Source organism: Eptesicus fuscus, chromosome 16 (assembly GCF_027574615.1).
Source record: "Eptesicus fuscus isolate TK198812 chromosome 16, DD_ASM_mEF_20220401, whole genome shotgun sequence".
In the NCBI taxonomy this organism is placed as follows: Eukaryota; Metazoa; Chordata; class Mammalia; order Chiroptera; family Vespertilionidae; genus Eptesicus; species Eptesicus fuscus.
The window spans coordinates 43,106,655-43,123,130 of record NC_072488.1 but is presented as its reverse complement, the minus strand read 5'-3'; the positions used below and the strand labels follow the sequence as shown (position 1 = coordinate 43,123,130).

The window sequence follows — 16,476 nt, the reverse complement described above, 5'->3', positions numbered from 1 at the left end:
AAATACCAACAGAAAACAGCACCAAGGAGGAGTGCGGTCAGTGGGAACCGTTATTACTGTTCCAGCGTCCAAACCACACATCTCACCTCCAGGCCCACCTCTTCCATGAAGCCTTCCTTGAGAGCTCCCTGCTGGTGGCGTGCCTGCCTCCCGCAGTGTGGCAGTGTGTGCTGCCCTCTCCAGTCTGGGCAGGGCGAGGAGAGAGAACCACGCCCAGGCGTCCCTGGGCTGGAGCAGGACACAGGGCGCCTTCTCCTCCCCACTCCCTGGGCCACAGGCTGTCTGTGCAAACCCGTGCACACCTCATTCCAGCCCATCACCTTCCCTGCAGCCTGGGCAGCTCTCAGGTTTACCCAGGGCTGCGTTTCTGCGGCTGCAGCCAGGCAGCCAGGAGAGGCAGGTGCTCAGTAAATGCTGAGTTGAAACACCAGCTCTCCGGGCCCAGATTCTGGAATATATGTCCACCATGAGCCTACCTGTACCTGCAGGCCACAGAGACCCCCTTGCCCGCCTCACCTGTTCCTCCCCATCGTCTCATGGTCTTTGACCACCACATGAAGCTCAGAGCCCTGGTCCAGGGGGATGCCCTTGAGGTCCCACTCAAAGCCCTGGAAGAAAAGGAGAAAAGACATCTCACTTAACCTGTGGCCCCCGAGGAGAAGAGACTGTCTCGTTCACCCTGGTCCTCCAGGGGCCCTGAGCAGGCAGCCATAAATGATGCTGGTGGATGGGTGGGTAAATGAGTGAATGAATGAATACATGAATGGCAGGGTCCCAAAGATTCAGGGTGACAGCGAGAGCTGAAAGCAACAGAAGAGAGGAGGCCAGACTCCCATAACCCCCTCCCCAATTCAATTCCACCCATCACTAGGCCTAGAAGTATCGCTGGGGAAAATGCCCGGGATCCTGCAGGGTCCTCAAGGGCCAAGACCAATGTGCTCATCCAGAAGCCAGGCCCCTCCCTGCTGGGCAGCAGGAGTTAGTGGCTCATTGGGGAGGCCCAGCCAGAGGCCCCAGGACCTTCCTCAGAGCAAAGGCTCCCCTGTGCATCCCAGCCCCATCCACAGAAGGCATCCAGGGCTTCCCCAGGACCAGGGAGGCCTATGAAGGGAGCTGGTTAAGGGCAAGGGGCCAGCAGGAGCCAGAGGAGGACCTGGTGCATCTGGGAGCTCGAGGGGAAAGAGGTGGGCTTTGGGCAGGTAGAATGGCCTGTGTAAGGAAGACAAGACAGGCAAGAGAGCCCCTAACCACCCTCTACCTGGCTGACAGAACTGGAGGGAACAGAGATAGATACCTACTCCTCCCCAGGCCACACCCACCTCTGTTTGCCTGGCATGCCAGGCCACCACCCATCCTCCCAGGTTCCCAGCACCAGGAGGATTTAGTTGGCACACGGGACCACCATACCTCCCCTCCTTGACAATACCACTGAGAAAGCCCCCTCCTGCACGAGCCCCTGACTTGTGCCTACAGAGGCAGTGGCAGCAGAGAGAAGAGGGAGGGTGAAGAAACGCACATACCTCATTCCACACAGGGTTCACGTTGTTCTTGATGACTTTGGTTCTCTTCTTCACCCCTATGAGAGACACAAAGAGGGAGTGAGAGACTGTGCCAGCCCTGCACCTCCCATCGAGAGGGGCAGCTTCTCAGACACGCACTGCAGCTCACCTGCCAAAGGAAACCTTACAAACCAACGGCTGCCCTGAGAACCCCACCAGTCCGCATGGACGCCCAGCGCCGATCACCGACTCCTCTCAGCTCTGGGATAGAGAAGCAGCACCCCACCAGAAGGCTGTTTTTAAAGGAAAACACCCAGGCTGACTTTTCTTAACGATTTGAAATTGTTATTCCTGACTTTCTAAATAAAATTTTTCAATTGCACATTTTCTGGCTCTAAGAATGAATGATCTTCATTGAAAAGATTCCATTTTTCTTTTCCAAGCCATCCACCTCCACATATTATATGATTCCATTTACATGAATGTCCAGAATAAGCAAATCCACAGATAAGTACTTTCCAGGGGCTGGGGTTAGGTGGGAATGGGGAGTGAATGCTTAACAGAGGTTTCTTTTTGGGGTGATGAAATGGTCTGAGGTTAGATAGTGATGATGATTGTACAGCACTGTGAATATACTAAAAACCATTTTAAAATGTACACTTTTAAATAGTTAAAATGGTGCATTTTAGAGCATGTGAATTTTATCTCAATTTTTATTTTTTAAGTATATTTTTATTGACTTCAGAGAGGAAGGGAGAGGGAGAGAGAGATAGAAACATCAATGATGAGAGAGAATCATGGATCAACTGCCTCCTGCACGCCCCACAGTGGAGACTGAGCCACCAACCCAGGCATATGCCCTGACCGGGAATCAAACCGTGACCTCCTGGTTCATAGGTCAATGTTCAACCACTGAGCCACGCCAGCCGGCTATCTCAGATTTTAAAAGGTCCAGCTTACCCTGGTCTTGAAGGGGTCTGTCTGAGCGGGCTATCCCAAGGCAGGTCTATGTGTTCCTGAGGGCTGGGACAAGGTGACACAGAATGGTTGGGGTAGACAACAAGAACTGACACTGTGGTGGTGATCAGACCCACAGCGCCCCAGATGACAGCCAGAGCCTTCCTCTGGAGGCCTGGGCACGAGGGCGTGGATGAGAAGCTGCTAAGCATGCCCCACTCTTCCATTAAGCACCCCAACAGCAATAGTTGTGCTCGAATGGGTGACTAGATATGTTCAGCCAGACCCAGAATTCCTATGTGGGTTGGATGGTGAAGATCACACTGTTCGAGGGAGGAACCAAGATGGCGCCATAGGTTAAACACCTAACCTGCAGCCAGGCACAACAATTTCAAAAATACAACTAGAGGTCAGAACGGACATCGTCCAGAACCACAGGAAAGTTGGTGGACTGAAATGCCCACAGCTGGGGGGAAGGAGAAGGCCACGGGGACAGTTGGGGAAGCCGTAAAGGCCTGAGGTATGGAGAAACGGGCGGAGACACGAGCACACGTGCCTGCGGGGAGGATGGAACCGGAGAGGAAGGGGCGGCTGATGACCTGGCCGGCGTTCACTGGCAGGAAGGAGATAAAGGCTCCGGAGTGCGCTGAGCGCCGGCTCCGATTGCACTGAACCCCATTCCGGGCGAAACCCTGGGAAACTCACTCACTTTCGCAACTCCGCCGCCCCCGCAGGCCGCCCGGCCCGGGACGCTGGGGACGCCGCCGCAACGGCGGCGCCCGGAGCCCGGCGGCCTCCCAGCACCCGTCCCCGCCGCGCAGCCCCCGCGCGCCTGGTGCCGCGGGCCACGCGCCCTGCACACCGGACGGAGGCCCGGGCGCCCTCTCCGTGCACCTCCCGGCGGCGCTAGACTTCAGTAGAGTTGACTGAATTCAAGGGATTAAGAAGTATAAATTGGGGGGACGCCGCCGCGGCGACGCCCAGAACACGGCGATGGCGGTGCCTGGAGCTCGGCGGCCGCCCAGCGCCCGTCCCCGCCGCGCGGCCCTCGCGCGCCTGGTTCCACGGGACGCGCGCACCGCGCACCGGACGGAGGCCCGGGCGCCCTTTCCGTGCACCTCCCGGCGGCGCTAGACTTCAGTAGAGTTGACTGAAATGAAGGGATTAAGAAGTACAAATTGGGAAGTTTGAAAAAGATGGCGGCGGAGGTTAAAGGCTGTTCTGTTGCCTCGCACCCAGCGAAATCGGAGGGGATGAGGTGTGGAGGCGCGTGGGTCTGGCTGGTGGCGGGGGAAAGGGGCTTTTGTTCCAAACCTAGGGGAGATAAGCTCTCCATCACCCTGAAATCCATCTTCTGGCGAACCGCGGGAGACCCAGATGCCTGCGGGGAGAGGCGGGACTCTTGCGGAGGTGCGCCCAGCAATCAGTGTTTGCTGCGCTGGAGTGCGGAACGAGGGGACTTAGATACGTGGAAGGCAGAAGGACCAGACTCACAGCCATCGTGGCTCGCCGCACCATGGCCTGTTGGCGCCCTGAGACCCCGCCCCGCCCTGGGACCCGCCCCGCACGTTTTGAAGACCTGCCCCGCAAGTCTTGCAGGCACACCTGCGCCCCAAGCAACGGCTTATGCATGTGGGTGGCCTGCCCTCTGGCAGCGGACCAGATGAACTGCTGTTCTAGTCGGACTGCTCCAGGGCCACTCAGACAGGAGGAGGAAACTACAGTTTTTGCTGTAATCCTTGCTGAGTGCCTAAGGCAGTAGCTGATCTACACCCCATTGGAGACCCAGAAACGAGGGCATCTAGTGGTCTGTGGGAGATGACACCAGATTTCAACCACGTGCATAAGGGACACATTCAACAGGAATATTCAGTGAGCGCCAAAGCTTTGCTGCACGAAGACCCGGCCCATAAACGTGTCTCCTGCACAGCAACTCTTCCTTTATAGACAAAGAGAGCCCCCCCAGTGACACCAACAACAATCAAGACTTAACTATACAAAGGAGGACCAAGATGGAGGCATAGGGCGGAAGCCTGATTGTTGCCTACCACAACAACTTTGAGACTACGACAAGAGAGCAGAGCAGACACCATCCAAGACCACCATAGGGCTGGCTGAGTAGATGCTCTACAACTAGAATAAAAGAGGGGTATGTGGGATGATGCTGATGCCGGTGACCCAAAGACCACACTTTAAGAACTACGGCTCAGGCGACACAAAAGAACTATGGCTCAGGCGATACAACAGCGGCCTGGAACGTGCTCGGCGCAGTTCCCCCGGCGGTCTCCGGCTGAGGGGACGGCTCCACTGGCAGCCAAGCACGGACAGACGAGCCCCTATGAGACATGGGGTGGGAGACTCCGCGCTTGCTGACCTCCGAGTCCGTCAAGAATCTCAACGCCCCGGAAGCGGCCAGGTGCGCATGCTCGGCGACCGGCCACCGATGCAGACCCAAGGGCCGACACAGCGACGCCAGACCGGCCCACCGCCATGCACCGGGCGCACCGGAGCTTCGCCGAGCCGCCGCCCGACGAGTTCTGCAGCAGCCATTCTGGAGCTCTGGAAGGATGGCCAGGGGAATTGCTGAGGGGGGATTGACCGGCAGGAATTGGGATCGGGAAGACGGGGCCCCGCTGAGACCCGGGTGCGGGCGGGGTTGCGCGCCTCTGGGCTCGGGTGTGGTCACACGCCTCTGGGTATAAGTGAGGCCTCACGTCCCTGGGTCTAGGTGAGGCCACATGCCCCTGGGTCCAGGTGAGGCCGGACTCCGGGTCCGGGTGAGGCCATGTGCCCCTGGACCCGGATGACGCTGGATCCCGTGCCCGGGCGAGGCCAAGCGTCCCTGGGTCTGGGAGAGCCCACACACCCCTGGGTCCAGGCGAGACCATGTGTCCCTGGATCCGGGTGAGGCCTCGTGCACCTAGGCCTGGGTGAGGCCACGTGCCCATGGGTCTGGGAGAGGCCAAGCGTCCCTGGGTCCGGGTGAGACCATGCGTCCCTGGATCCGGATGAGGCCTCGTACACCTAGGCTCGGGTGAGCCCAAGTGGCCCTGGGTCTGGGAGAGACCAAGCGTCCCTGGGTCCGGGTGAGACCATGTGTCCCAGGATCCGGGGGAGGCCTCGTGCACCTAGGCCCGGGTGAGCCCAAGTGGCCCTGGGTCTGGGAGAGGCCAAGCGTCCCTGGGTCCGGGTGAGACCATGTGTCCCTGGATCCGGGTGAGGCCTCGTGCACCTAGGCCCGGGTGAGCCCAAGTGGCCCTGGGTCAGGGAGAGGCCAAGCGTCCCTGGGTCCGGGTGAGACCATGTGTCCCAGGATCCGGGTGAGGCCTCGTGCACCTAGGCCCGGGTGAGCCCAAGTGGCCCTGGGTCTGGGAGAGGCCAAGCGTCCCTGGGTCCGGGTGAGACCATGTGTCCCTGGATCCGGGTGAGGCCTCGTGCACCTAGGCCCGGGTGAGCCCAAGTGGCCCTGGGTCTGGGAGAGGCCAAGCGTCCCTGGGTCCGGGTGAGACCATGTGTCCCTGGATCCGGGTGAGGCCTCGTGCACCTAGGCCCGGGTGAGCCCAAGTGGCCCTGGGTCTGGGAGAGGCCAAGCGTCCCTGGGTCCGGGTGAGACCATGTGTCCCTGGATCCGGGTGAGGCCTCGTGCACCTAGGCCCGGGTGAGCCCAAGTGGCCCTGGGTCTGGGAGAGGCCAAGCGTCCCTGGGTCCGGGTGAGACCATGTGTCCCAGGATCCGGGTGAGGCCTCGTGCACCTAGGCCCGGGTGAGCCCAAGTGGCCCTGGGTCTGGGAGAGGCCAAGCGTCCCTGGGTCCGGGTGAGACCATGTGTCACTGGATCCGGGTGAGGCCTCGTGCACCCAGGCCCGGGTGAGCCCAAGTGGCCCTGGGTCTGGGAGAGGCCAAGCGTCCCTGGGTCCGGGTGAGACCATGTGTCCCTGGATCCGGGTGAGGCCTCGTGCACCTAGGCCCGGGTGAGCCCAAGTGGCCCTGGGTCTGGGAGAGGCCAAGCGTCCCTGGGTCCGGGTGAGACCATGTGTCCCTGGATCCGGGTGAGGCCTCGTGCACCTAGGCCCGGGTGAGCCCAAGTGGCCCTGGGTCTGGGAGAGGCCAAGCGTCCCTGGGTCCGGGTGAGACCATGTGTCCCTGGATCCGGGTGAGGCCTCGTACACCTAGGCCCGGGTGAGCCCAAGTGGCCCTGGGTCTGGGAGAGGCCAAGCGTCCCTGGGTCCGGGTGAGACCATGTGTCCCTGGATCCGGGTGAGGCCTCGTGCACCTAGGCCCGGGTGAGCCCAAGTGGCCCTGGGTCTGGGAGAGGCCAAGCGTCCCTGGGTCCGGGTGAGACCATGTGTCCCTGGATCCGGGTGAGGCCTCGTGCACCTAGGCCCGGGTGAGCCCAAGTGGCCCTGGGTCTGGGAGAGGCCAAGCGTCCCTGGGTCCGGGTGAGACCATGTGTCCCTGGATCCGGGTGAGGCCTCGTGCACCTAGGCCCGGGTGAGCCCAAGTGGCCTTGGGTCTGGGAGAGGCCAAACGTCCCTGGGTCCGGGTGAGACCATGTGTCCCTGGATCCGGGTGAGGCCTCGTGCACCTAGGCCCGGGTGAGCCCAAGTGGCCCTGGGTCTGGGAGAGGCCAAGCGTCCCTGGGTCCGGGTGAGACCATGTGTCCCTGGATCCGGGTGAGGCCTCGTGCACCTAGGCCTGGGTGAGCCCAAGTGGCCCTGGGTCTGGGAGAGGCCAAGCGTCCCTGGGTCCGGGTGAGACCATGTGTCCCTGGATCCGGGAGAGGCCTCGTGCACCTAGGCCCGGGTGAGCCCAAGTGGCCCTGGGTCTGGGAGAGGCCAAGCGTCCCTGGGTCCGGGTGAGACCATGTGTCCCTGGATCCGGGTGAGGCCTCGTACACCTAGGCCCAGGTGAGCCCAAGTGGCCCTGGGTCTGGGAGAGGCTAAGCGTCCCTGGGTCCAGGTGAGACCATGTGTCCCTGGATCCGGGTGAGGCCTCGTGCACCTAGGCCCGGGTGAGCCCAAGTGGCCCTGGGTCTGGGAGAGGCCAAACGTTCCTGGGTCTGGGTGAGACCATGTGTCCCTGGATCCGGGTGAGGCCTCGTGCACCTAGGCCCGGGTGAGCCCAAGTGGCCTTGGGTCTGGGAGAGGCCAAACGTCCCTGGGTCCGGGTGAGACCATGTGTCCCTGGATCCGGGTGAGGCCTCGTGCACCTAGGCCCGGGTGAGCCCAAGTGCCCTGGGTCTGGGAGAGGCCAAGCGTCCCTGGGTCCGGGTGAGACCATGTGTCCCTGGATCCGGGTGAGGCCTCGTGCACCTAGGCCCGGGTGAGCCCAAGTGGCCCTGGGTCTGGGAGAGGCCAAGCGTCCCTGGGTCCGGGTGAGACCATGTGTCCCTGGATCCGGGAGAGGCCTCGTGCACCTAGGCCCGGGTGAGCCCAAGTGGCCCTGGGTCTGGGAGAGGCCAAGCGTCCCTGGGTCCGGGTGAGACCATGTGTCCCTGGATCCGGGTGAGGCCTCGTACACCTAGGCCCAGGTGAGCCCAAGTGGCCCTGGGTCTGGGAGAGGCTAAGCGTCCCTGGGTCCGGGTGAGACCATGTGTCCCTGGATCCGGGTGAGGCCTCGTGCACCTAGGCCCGGGTGAGCCCAAGTGGCCCTGGGTCTGGGAGAGGCCAAACGTTCCTGGGTCTGGGTGAGACCATGTGTCCCTGGATCCAGGTGAGGCCTCGTGCACCTAGGCCCGGGTGAGCCCAAGTGGCCCTGGGTCTGGGAGAGGCCAAGCGTCCCTGGGTCCGGGAGAGACCATGTGTCCCTGGATCCAGGTGAGGCCTTGTGCAACTAAGCCCGGGTGAGGCCACGTGCCCCTGGGTCTGGGAGAGGCCAAGCGTCCCTGGGTACGGGTGAAGCCAGATCCTGGGTCCGGGTGAGGCCGTGCGCCCCTGGATCCATCCGGGTGAGGCTGGGTCCCAGGCCCGGGTGAGACCACGCGCCCCTTGGGTATGGGTGAGGCCACGTGCCCCTTAGTCCGGGTGACGCCGTGCCCCTGGGTTCGGCCGAGACCAAACCAGAGGGAGTCGGACCTCCATTACCACCATTTGTCCACCATCCAGAGCTGAGGGGTCAGTGCTGACATGTACACATAAGGAACTACTGGACATTGAAATTGGGTCTCAAAAGAACTGTTGGTCCAGGGGGAAGCTCGCTACAGATTGATTCATTTGCCTGTCAGCATAACTATTATTGCTCGTCTCACATTCAGTTCTTATTAGTATATATCTAGTGACATATGATCTCGCTCATCTAGGGGAAATGATGAACAACATAGACTGAGGAACAAGAACAGAACCAGAAGCAAGGAGGCATCGATCGGACTATCGGGCCTCAGAGGGAGGATAGGGGAGGGTAGGGGGAGGGTGGGGGGAGGGGGAGAGTTCAACCAAAGGACCTGTATGCATGCATATAAGCCTATCCAACGGTTAAGTTCAACAGGGGATTGGGGCATGCGTGGGGAGAGGGGTGGGATGGGAATGGGGGGATGAGGACAAATATGTGACACCTTAATCAATAAAGAAATTAAAAAAAAAAAAAAAAAAAAAAAAAAAAAAAGTAAAAAAAAAAAAAAAAAAAAAAAAAAGATCACACTGTTCAACCCCACCTGTGTGAGGCTCCCCAGGGAGAAGCCCTTGGTCTCCGCCTGCACTGCTCAGCTTTTACAGAGTCTGGGCCATGAGAGCCCCTCAAGCCTGGGAAACTTCTCCCCGGACCCCCGGGCCTCCTCGGAAGCCGAGCAGTGTCAGCGCTTATCTGGTTTCCATGAAGTGCAGCTTCCTGAGGGGTCAGCCCCACCTGGGACGTTTCAGAGCAGAAAACAGAGGGAAGCAGAGAGGGGTCAAGGACACGAGCAAGGTTTGGGGGAGGATCTGGAGGAAAGAAACAACAGAGGAAGAGCGAGGAAAGGAAAATCATGGTGAAAGAAACTTCTGAGGGAGAGAGGCAGAGCAGGGCCTGGCAGATTCTAAGGCAATTCTGTTGAAAATAGTTGCTCAGCTTTGGCAAGTCTCCTTGGAGATTCTGACCAACATCCCCCAATCGGGGAGCGTGAGTTCCCAACCCCCTCTCCCCGCCTGTGGCAAATCAGGAATGTAGGAAAAGAACCTGAACTTTGGAATGGCATAGACCACCATAGAACATTTTTTTTTTTTTGAGGGGGGGAGATAATAGGGCAACAGTTCTCAAACATTCTGGTCACAGGACGTCACTCTTAAAAAGTATTGAGGACCTTCGGTCGCTCTCACTGTAGATGTTAACACAGTGTAAAGGTAAATAGCATCTTAGTGATTCTGTGAGGACAGTTTTGACCTTGCTGACCTCCTCAAAGAGTCTTGGACACTTCCCAGGGGTCCATGTACAACACTGAAAAACCTCTTAGGAACCCTACTAAACCCTGTAGCCTCTGTTTCTTCATCTGTAAGATCATAATAATGCCTCCCCGTGGGGTTGCTGTGAAAATTAGACAAGATGGGATGAGTGAGGTGCCCAACACACAGCATACTCATTAAACGTACGTTTACCACCCCTCCCCGCCCCTCTGTGCCCCACCCGGAAGCATTTAGTGAACTCCTACTGATTCTTCAATACCCAGCTCATTTTCTCCTCTGATAAGCCTCCCTTACAGTTGTAAGCTGTGACCACAGGTAGCAGACAGCAGGATAACTGTGTGCTTCTATGGCTGTCCTCCCAGCTGGACCATGAACTTCAGAAGGCAGACACCATGCCTTACCATGCTAGTAACCCTACTAGTATATATAGCGAGGTCCCCAGTAATTGGGTGCTGAATTAATGGGTCCTTTTCCAAGTTGGCTGCACATTCACTTCCTCACCGGAGGATGGAATCACTGTTCTCAGAGAACGCCATAAGACTGCATTAACAATATGGCTGTGCATCAACGAATGAAGGGGATGAAAGGAAGCACAGGGGGAGGGACGTCCTGGGAGGGACACCAGTTTTCTTATCAAAATGGCCCAGGTCTGCCCCGGCGGAACCACTCTCAATCTCCTTGTGGGCTCTGCTGGTGTGGCTCCAGCAGGCATTAGACGCATGGCTTTGGAGTCATTCAAATAACAGCCACTACTGTGTGGCCTTAGGGAGGGCTTATAACATGTCTAGGCCTTAGTTCTCTCAGCAATAAGTTAACAATGGTGAGTGTCTACTTTATGGGGTTTGAAAGGATATAAGATGCTATCTAAGCATCTATGTCCCCTCCTCTATCAATTCCTGGGAATCTACAGGAGTGACATGGAAAATTCCATCTGCAGCCTCTCTTGAGTTGTGCAGTTGGAAGCACTTCCTGGTGCTCCTGACTAGTATTAATTAAGGAGTGTCTGTGTGCCAAGCCCTGTGCAAAATGGCTTTTAGTTTCCATTTCCTGCCTTCCCTGAGGATGATGGGAACAAAGGCCCTCATTTAGATTTCACTAAGTCCTGGTTAGAAGGGCCTACTCTGGACCCTCTGGATGACACTGAGGGGTCACTGATGGGCACTAAAGCCCCAAAGAGGAGCAAGAAAGAAATGAAACAGTAACCCAACACAATCACATGCCTTACAGGCGCCAAGAAAGGGGAAGGCACGCTGCTAATTAGGAAACAGTTCCTTCCTCATCATGAATTTAGACTTGTCCTGTCCTTGCTAATTAACTCTGGCCTTAAGAGATGTGGTTTTATGCACATATAATAGACTCAATAATTAAAGATACAGAAGAGCTCACAGCTCATGCTGGGGATTGGGAGAGGGGCTATGCCCTCCGCCCAGGTTGCTCAGCAGAATTGGGGACCAGCAGTCATTCATGGGAATGGTGCTGAAGTCATGGGGTGATCCTCCAGACTGAAAGACTCAGTGAAGAGGAATAAACCTACTCTTCTGTTCCCCATGGCAATTCATTTGTTTCCTCAAGCCTAACCCACACAACTCGACCCCACACTCCTAGACCGCAATGTCCCATGACTGCACGGTGGTGATTTTCAATCTACTCACTGGGACCCAATAGAGGGCCATGACATCAGTTGAGTAAGTTGACCAATCTGTCCTTTTAATGACAGAGCAGACTAGAGAAGAAAATCTCAGAGTACGTCTTTTGTCAGAAAAGTACTATTACTTAAAACTTTTGATTATATCGATGATTCTCTCTCATCATTGATGTTTCTATCTCTCTCTCCCTCTCCCTTTCTCTCTGAAATCAACAAAAGTATAGTTTTAAAAAACACTTTTGATTATATTTTCACATATATATTTATCTAAGTGTACCACAACTTAATGTAAAATATGAGTCTTATTGTATGTAACAGTCCAAAAAGTTTGAAAATATTGCCTTAAAGGAAGATTGTCTGAGGAGAACTAGAGAACAAAGAAATCACCATCCTGGCCCTTGAGTGCCAAGAGCCAAGGTGTGTGGCAGGAATGGTGTAGAACACGGTCCTGGTCCCCCACTGAAGCCAACGCCAATAAAGACCATGGGCTGAGGGAGGGGACGTGAGGAGGGCCTCAGAGACAGGTAAGAAGCCAGACCATCCTGTCCCATCTGGGGACCACCTGGCTGAGCAATCTCCACTGGCAAGAGCCCAACATACATCCTGATACCTAAATGTCAGATGTGGCCATGGCCTTGCATAAGGAGCCCTTCTGCTCATCACCTAGTAACGTCCCCCTATTAGTGGCCAGCGTACTGTGCCCCCCAGTAGTCTGGGCCCATCTTGTGGGGACAGATACCTTTCAGAGGCCCAAGATGCTTGTTAGCTCCCCAGGGTCTGGACACACACAGGGGTTACAGTGTGGAAGGGAGCACCCAGCCAGCTGTCAATCTCCAGTAGCCAAGACAGGACAGATCCCTGGCCCCTCCAACTCAATTATAAAGGTAACGATACATTTGGGAAGCAGACGAAACACTGGGTTTTGTGACACTAATGACAATGGGATCTTTGGGGCTGGTGGGATCACAGAGAAGACAAACTCTAAGGCAGGGTGCTCACTGAGGGCGCACACCACAGTCTGTACCGTGGGAGAGTTTCATGCCTGACGAAGGATGCTTTAAGGAAAGGCTGAGGAATACTGGTCCATTTCCCTTTGCATCTCCAGGTACCAAGGCCCAAATGTCCATGGACAGATAAATGGATAACAGAATGTGGAATAGCCATTAAAATTGAATATTATTCAGCCTTTAAAAGGAAGGCAATTTTGACGCATGCTACCAGATGAACACTGAAAACATTATTCTAAATGAAATAAGCCAGACACAAAAGGACAAATATTATATGATTTAACTTAGGTACCTGGAATGTCAAATTCATAGACACAGAAAGTAGAATAGAAGTTACCAGGAGCTGGGGCAGGAAGAATGGGGAGTTGTTATGTAATGGGCATAGAGATTCAGTTTGGGATAATAAAAATGTTCTAAGGATGGATAATGGGCATGCTTGCACAACAATGTGAATGTATTGAATACCACTGAATTGTATTTAAAATGATCAAAATGGTAAATTTTGTTACGTATATTTTACCACAATAAAAATAATTTTAAGGCCCCAAGAAGTGAAACAACTCAACACTTCGAGTTGCTGTCCCTAGTGTGTGAGGGACACTGACTTTCATGAGGGGAATGATGTACAAAATTATACAGATCTTTTCCCATACCTGTATGTGCCTGGTACAGGCTGGGGGCAGGATCAGTTAAAGGGGGTGCAGATGCCACAGCCACCCTGCCCTCATAGCCAAGCAGAGAAAGAAGCAACCCTACTTCCTGGAGCTGAAGGTGTCGGGGAGAGGACCTGATATTCCCCAGGCTGGCCCACTGAACCAGCATCCCAGCAATCACTCCGTGCATGGTGCCCCCCACATTGATCTGGTCCAGCCCTGGGGCCAAAGGAGGACCAGCAGCTTCTACTTTCATGCGCCCAGGAGCCCTGAATGTCCATGTAAGAAGTGCAGCTACTCTGCTGGAGGGATGTGCTAGAGGCAGAGAGGCCCAGGGGTGTCGACACCTGGGAGGGATGTGGGACTAAAAACAGGGACAGCCACAGGCTATATAAAAATCCAGCAGGGCCCTAGCCAGTTTGGCTCAGTGGATAGAGTGTCGGCCTGTGGACTGAAGGGTCCCAGGTTTGATTCCAGCCAAGGGCACATGCGTGGGTTGAGGCTCGATCCCTAGTAGGGGACGTGCAGGAGACAGCTGATCAATGATTCTCTCTCATCATTGATGTTTCTATCTCTTCTTCCTCTTCCTTCCTCTCTGAAATCAATAAAGAAATATATATATTTTTAAAAATCTAGCAGGGACCCAAAGAGGTATTTATATGCCCATATTCATAGCAGCATTGTTCACAGTAGTTAAAACGCTTAGGCAGCCCAAGCGTCAACGGACAGATAAGTGGATAAACAAAACGTGAGATGTACATACAATGGAGTATTATTCAGCTTTAAAAAGGAAGGAAATTCTGACACAAGCTACAACATGGATGAACCTTGAGGACATTATACGAAGTGAAATAAGCTTGGGGAGGGGGAACGGGGAGATATTATTTGACAGGTATAGAGTTCAGTTGGGGAAGATGAAAGAGTTCTGGAGATGGATGGTGGTGGTGGTTGCACACAGTATGAATGTACTTAATGACACTGAACTGTACACTTAAAAATGGTTATGATGGTAAATTTTATCACAAAAAAATTTGTTAAGTCCAGGTGAAAGATGAGAGGACACAGGCTATGGGGCTGGGTCTAGGCCAGTGTCTGGGTGAGGAAGGGGTAGAGGAATGGCAGAGGATGTCTCAGGTTCTGACAGGGGTACATGGGTGGCTGGGGGTGCCAGGCACCTAGAGGGACAGCTGTCTCTGTCCGGGGTGAAGGACTTGCTCTGTACTGGGCACTTTCTTGACAGTTCATTAGAACACCCAGCAGACCAAGACCGTGATAGACATTCGGAATGTCAGCAAAAACCAAAGGCAGAGGCAACTGAAAGGAGAAAAGGCAGCCGTGGCTCCTGCTGAAGGGCCGTCTGCTCTGCATCCTGGCACAGATCCCCCAACACAGTCTTTGCCCTGACTCAAGCCTAGACACCCCAAGAACTGGGCAGCTGTCATTTCCCGCCCTGACCAGCAGAAGCCCTGCCCTCCTCACCCTCAAGAACTCCTACTCCATCTCCATCTTTTTAAATCCTAATGGAAACCCCACTTTCCCAGAAACGCACAGCCAGGAAGGGGTGGTGGTGGAATGTACTCTGAGAGGGGTAATCTTGAAGCTCAAAAGGCCAATTAGAACTGGGGAAGACATTTGAAACATCTATGATGAAATGTTAATGTTCTTAATATATAAAGGGCACTGCAACTAATTAAGAAAAGGACAAGCACTGAAGCCCTCTCTTAATGGGTAAATTAAAAGGCAATTCGGGCCCTGGCCGGTGTGACTCAGTTGGTTGGGTGTTGTACCATGCACCGAAAGGTTGCCAGATCCATTCCTAGTCAGGGCACATGCCCGGGTTGCAGGCTCAGTCCCTACTAGAGGGCATGCAGTGTTCTGCTCTCGCATCCATGTTTCTCTCTCTCTCTCTCTCTTTCTCCCTCTCTCTCTCTCCTTCTCCCTCTCCCTCTCCTTCTTCCTTTCTCTCTCTATAAAAAAAATCAATAACTTTTTTTAAAAAAATCAATTCAGTAAAAATAAATTCAAATAGGTAATAACTTGGAAATATCACAAATGCTATTTGAACCTAAGAAATTATTAAAGAGATTTGCATGGTACTGCTTTATGTTAGCAGGATTAGTATAAGAAAACAAGCCCCCATACTCCGCTGATGGGAGGGTAAAGTTGGTACAGATTTTCAGGAGAGCAATTTGGAAAATGTAGCAAAGCCTTAAATATGTAAACCTCTGACACAGCAGTGTCACTTCCAGTATATACCCCCCAAAATAATTAAATATGTGGGCAAAGATTTAGACACAAGGATAATTCTAACAGTGACAGTATCATTTAAGTACTGACTATAAATATAAAATATTTGGTATAACCTAAATATTCATCAATAGGAAGTTGTATAACTGAATTATGGTACATCCATACATTAAAATACTATGCAGACATTTTTAAAAGGTGTGGAGAATACTGACTGACATAGAAAAATGCCCCTGGTATACTGTTGAGTGAAAATGTAAATTGACAAGCATTTGAGAGAAGCTATTACTCTGGAGAGAAAGGCAAGGGGTCTGGAGGTCTCTGGTGGGAGGGTGGGGCCCAAAGACTCCATTCCTTGACCTGGTGATATATGTGGGTATTCCCTTCATAATTTATCCGTCAAAGCAGGGTCTCTCAATGTGGGCACTATTAACACTGAGGCTGGATACTTATTGTGGGAGGGGGCTATGCACTGCGCGATGTTTAGCAGCATCCCTGCCCTCTACCCACTAGATGCCAATAGTGGGAGCACACGCATGTGGGTGCCACCACACCCCCCTCCACACACACCCCCAGCGATGACAACCCAAAATGTCTCCAGACAATGCCAAATGTCCCCTAGAGAACAAAATCACCCCCAGGTGAGAACCCCCGCATTAAAGCATACATTTGTATTTTAAGTCCTTTTACTTGGGTCTTCAATTTCACAACTAAAATGGCTTTATTTTAATAGAAAAACAATCTTAGAGGATATATGTCAAATTACTAAAAATTAATTCAAAGTGCCAGGATTTGGGGCCATTTATTACTCTTGCCTCATGCCCCTCTATAATGTATCCTTTTATACACTGAGTGCATATTATGTTCTCAATAAGAAAGCAGAAGGCTATTGTCAATGCTTTAAAAGCACCTCTAATGTTTAAAAAGCCAGGTTCAGAGAATCCAGTATCTTCTTAGCCCACCTTCCCTACAAAGGGGAGTCAGATCTGCTCCTCAGTTGTATCTCAACCTTCAGGCAGTTCTATGAGATTCCCCCAGGCTCCTGTGTAAAGTCTAGAGACCTCCCAGGAGATGGAAGGGAGAAGAGGGGGAGAAA

General features: G+C 54.1%; 1 protein-coding gene across 15 annotated transcripts in view; it reads right to left on the bottom strand.

Annotated features, from left to right (window-relative positions):
- The window catches only part of DYSF (dysferlin), a 207,542-nt gene that overhangs the window by 176,267 nt on the left and 14,799 nt on the right, over positions 1–16,476 (bottom strand). For all 15 annotated transcript variants that reach the window (XM_054728122.1, XM_008147464.3, XM_008147462.3 and 12 more), the window contains exons 2-3: positions 1,521–1,576; positions 517–608 (exon numbers count right to left, since the gene is read on the bottom strand). In XM_054728122.1, coding sequence (XP_054584097.1) covers positions 517–608; positions 1,521–1,576 — 148 coding nt within the window. The remainder of the gene's footprint in view (positions 1–516; positions 609–1,520; positions 1,577–16,476) is intronic.